The sequence below is a fragment of the Epinephelus lanceolatus genome, chromosome 1 (assembly GCF_041903045.1).
Source record: "Epinephelus lanceolatus isolate andai-2023 chromosome 1, ASM4190304v1, whole genome shotgun sequence".
Lineage (NCBI taxonomy): Eukaryota > Metazoa > Chordata > Actinopteri > Perciformes > Serranidae > Epinephelus > Epinephelus lanceolatus.
In genome coordinates, this window is record NC_135734.1 from 49,020,693 (window position 1) to 49,025,023 (window position 4,331).

Consider the following 4,331-nt stretch of genomic DNA (forward strand, 5'->3'; position numbering starts at 1 on the left):
TGTATTTTTCTATGCCTTTGCGCTGGCAATAGCCATAGCCAGAGGCATTATGTTTTTGGGTTGTTTATACATCCGTACATCCCATTCTTGTACGATACGATTGTAAGTCTTTCACTACTTCTATTTGCAAGGAATTTATGTCATCACTCAATTTTGACCAAATGATATTTTCTGTCTTGTATAGTGAAGTGGCCAACACTTGATGAACAATAAATGTAACTTGACTTCACTGATATCTGGATCTCGCACATGTAGTTTTATAAGTATTTAATTACACAGGTGTGTAACAGCTATGTGTTTTACACTGTCTACGTGTTACTTGGGAGGAAAGATTGGAAGAGGATAAAGCCTGAAGTCGTGTTGTTTCCTTTTTCTTTCACTTTAATTGAAGAGACCTTCTCAGTGAAGTTTTACTGTATACTGACTCTACACAGATACCTTTTCAAATAATTCCTGAAAGTTTTGTCTCGTATGCCATAGATGATTGGACTGATGGATCGAGGCAGGACCTGTACAATAATATAGTAAGTGAAGAGGTAGTCATTGTAATTCTTCGGGAACCATCCCCTCAGGACAGTTAATAACTGGGGGGCCACATATGTCATCATACAAAGCAGCAGCTGAAACCCATGGAGGATGATTGTGTTTCTGGCTTTTTTAGCATCTTTGCTAGCAGTTTGTGCAGTGAACAGAATTCTGAAGTAAGTGTAAAAGATAGTGACCCAAACCAGAACTAGAAACACTGAATATGTGATATCTCTCTTCTTGATGATGAGGGGATTTGGAAAGACAGTTTGTCTCAGGCAGAAGACTCTGGAGAGAAAGAAGTCCAGTGGCTCTGTGGCCAAAGTGATGAAGAGATCAGAGATAACAGACAATGTGCTAGTAGCCCAGATTAAACCAATCAGCATCAAGGTTCTCTTGACTGTACAGAGCTGCACATGGCGAAGGGGGAGACAGATGGCGATGTAGCACTCCACCGCCATGCAGGCCAGGTTCAGAGGGGTGTTTTCAGTGGTGAAAAGAGCAATCAGGATGAAGATGCAGCAGATGGAGACATTTATTTTGTAGATGGTGTAGCTGATGACAAACAGGATGACAGTCAGTATCACTTGGATCATGTCGTTGACCACCAGGTGAATAAAAAGAATGTAGCGTGGATTCATGTAGAATACCTGGATGGGTGGAACCACAGTATTTGCAAGGGTAGGAAAGGTTTAAAAACAGAGGAGAGATTGTTTCAGGGTTGACCTTATCAAATATTACATTGATGTTCGTGGTAACTTTTGGCCCATTTATGGTTGGTATTAACGTGATTTACATCTGGACATATTATCTGGATGTTGACTTTTCCACCTATTGCCAAGCTTTGAGATCTCAGTATTTTAACTGGCTTTGCAGGGCTGGCTAACTTGTCAGCAGACAAACAGTGTCCCAGATCAAGGAAAAAAATGCCACAGATGAGTCTCATTCACTTTTTGTGCGGAAAGACTTTCCAGCTGCTGTCACAACTAGAGGTGTACCCAGTGGTTGGCTGGTGACCGGAATTGTCCAGTTTAAAGCTTGATTGGCCATGACTGGTGACGAGCCAGTCAGTCTCCAATATAGCAGATCCTGTGCTGATCAAATTTACATGCATGCGCCACACGATTTTTCACGTTGTGCACACAGCTGCACAGTAACTGTGACGGTAACTAACTATTGTCACAGCAGTTGCAGCCTATTCTCATTCCCAGGTCATCAAATACAGACTCTTTTCACCTCCCCTCGTTTATGACTTTTCAGCAGTTGACGTTATTTCTAATAAAACGACTAGCGACAAATTTTATTCACTTATTTAGACGGACCGGAACAAATTGTGACTGTTTCCCGTGCTGCACCATGCTGCACATGGTTTGAAATAAGGATGCACAGATTTATTGGCTGAACATTGGTAATATCTGCTGATATTCGTCTTGGTAACTGCCATCGACCTATCAGCAAATAAGATGGAATTCACCGATGGCAATGGCTGATGTTTTTCTGTTGTGTCATATCAACTTTGCGCAGGCTGAAAAGCAGGGCTTGAAACTAATGGTCACAAACTTAAATTTATGAGCAGGTACAAGAAGGACACAGTGACTGTGTGGCAAATGTGCTCTGTGATCTCTAAAACCAACTGCGGAAAATCTTGGTCAATGGAAATTCTACCTACTCGCCAACCAAATGATTGGTCAATGGGAGATAGAAAAATCTGCGTGTTATTTCTAGGTTAATTAATTCACCACAGTGCACTCTACCTGGTGGCGTTGTGTGTCCAAGAAAGCGTTCTTTCCTGCCTCTAGGGTTGTCATGAGAACCCATACGTCAGTACCTGTTTTTTCGGTACCGTAAGTACCGGATACAACTTTGCCCTCAGCGGACTGTGTCGATTCCTGTCGGAACTGACGGGGGCAGTATACGCACTTCAGTCGGTGTCGTGAACTGTCTTTGCTAGAAACAGTGGCTTTTACAAGTGCTGCTGGAGACACAACACCTGGGCTTGTCCAAAAGTCAGATAGTAGGAGTCGTGTGTGGAGAGGGTTAGGGTTAGGCCTCATTTACACCGCAAGCGATGCGTTCGTGTAGCGCTCATGAACGGTTGCTGTTGACTCGCGTTTTCATTTCGGTGATCATGTTAACAGGTAAGAGCATTCACACCGCACTTGTTCTATGCGTTCCTCAAGTCGCACTGCTTTCGCGAGCAAGCTCGAAAATAGAAGAGACAGCGATATTTTGCACTTGTCGTGAGCGAATGGTCGCGGTATTCAACAAAAAAGTTTGCATGTGTTGTGACCTCTCTCGGCCACCGTAGACATCTCCCTCTTAATCAAGTGAGACCTGACAGGCACATGTTTTATGTACTTACCCATTTGTAGTGCCAAATATTGATTCTCCAAGCGTTGGAATAATCACTGGCACGCGAACCTGTCCACCCTGGGTTTTGGGTCCAAACTCACTTCTTCTTTGGGGTTTATTGGAGATTTGCAAACACGGTGCACTACCGCCACCAACTGTTCGGGTGTGGTTTGTATTTTGATGGGACAGCAGCGGCCACTACGCGACACGTCTGTTCAGTTTTGGTGTGAATACACGTGTGCTGCCGCACTGGTATTGGTATCAACTACTGAAATTCTGGTACCGTGACAAGCCTACCTGCCACAGAGCTCAACATTCCTCTGCATAGTTTTCAATATGTAGACAAGGGTTACATTGGTTATATACCTGTTATTGTTATTTATTGCCGTCTCTTGTATTTTTGTACTTATTTGCATGCCTAGTTATTTAAGTTTTTTAAGTTTAATTTTGAAATCTTTTGATCTGACTCTTTCTCCTTGACTGCTGTAACACTGAAATTTCTCAATTATGGGATCAATAAAGGGGTATCTTTTGGAGCTGGAGCTCTAGCCCAGCTGTCACCGGGCGAGAGGCAGGGTACACCCTGGACAGGTCGCCAGACTATCGCAGGGCTGACACATAGAGACAGACAACCACTCACACTCACATTCACACCTACGGACAATTCAGAGTTATCAATTAACCTAATCCCCAATCTGCATGTCTTTGGACTCTGAGAGGAAGCCGGAGTGCCCGGAGAGAACCCACGCTGACACGGGGAGAACATGCAAACTCCGCACAGAAGGGCTCCCACACCCGGGATTGAACCGGCAACCCTCTTGCTAGCTGATGATGATGTACCTATTAATTTTCTACCTCAAATCTAAAAGAAATTACTTATCGCTGGTAGCATGGCATTAAAGGAATATCAGACCTGGTGTTTGCAGAAGGTGTGAATGAGGCTCGCATTGATGTAGTTGATGGAGATCCCGAGAGCCACAACAATCACATTCTTGGTCACAGCTTTAGAGAAGGAGTCTGCATACCGACCTGTCACGTTGGCAGATGACTCATTCATCTCTTGAAAGCCAAAGTTTAACCTAACAGAACATAAGACAAATGCTTTTGAATAGAGGAAGCAGCTCAAGTCAACACCTAAAGAGTTACGTTTAGGTTAAGTTTCTGTTACAGACAACCAAGTGGTGTCAGTAATCACTCCAATGTCAACACATCCAATAAAATCAATGTAAAAACAGTTGCTTGACTGAAATACTGTTGATTTGCCATGAATTATTTTAGTTTTGTGCAGTTTTTAAGCTGTGTTACAAACATAACTGACACTCTTACAATTAAGACTCACATGCACTTTATTTGTAACATTGGACAGCATCCACTTTTGGTCTAATTCCTCACGACTTTTTCTAGCACTCCAAAAAAACTTCAAGTGGTTTTTGATAGCAGACATATGTAGGTCA

The 4,331-nt window shown here is 43.0% G+C and overlaps 1 protein-coding gene across 1 annotated transcript; it reads right to left on the minus strand.

The window, feature by feature from the left end:
* Positions 1-410: 410 nt before the first annotated feature.
* On the minus strand, positions 411-3,934 carry LOC117256694 (odorant receptor 131-2-like). The gene is made up of 2 exons (XM_078172257.1): positions 3,791-3,934; positions 411-1,175 (listed from the first exon to the last, which is right to left on the minus strand). Exons 1-2 carry the CDS (start codon positions 3,932-3,934, stop codon positions 411-413), a joined length of 909 nt encoding a protein of 302 aa, XP_078028383.1.
* Positions 3,935-4,331: the final 397 nt, after the last annotated feature.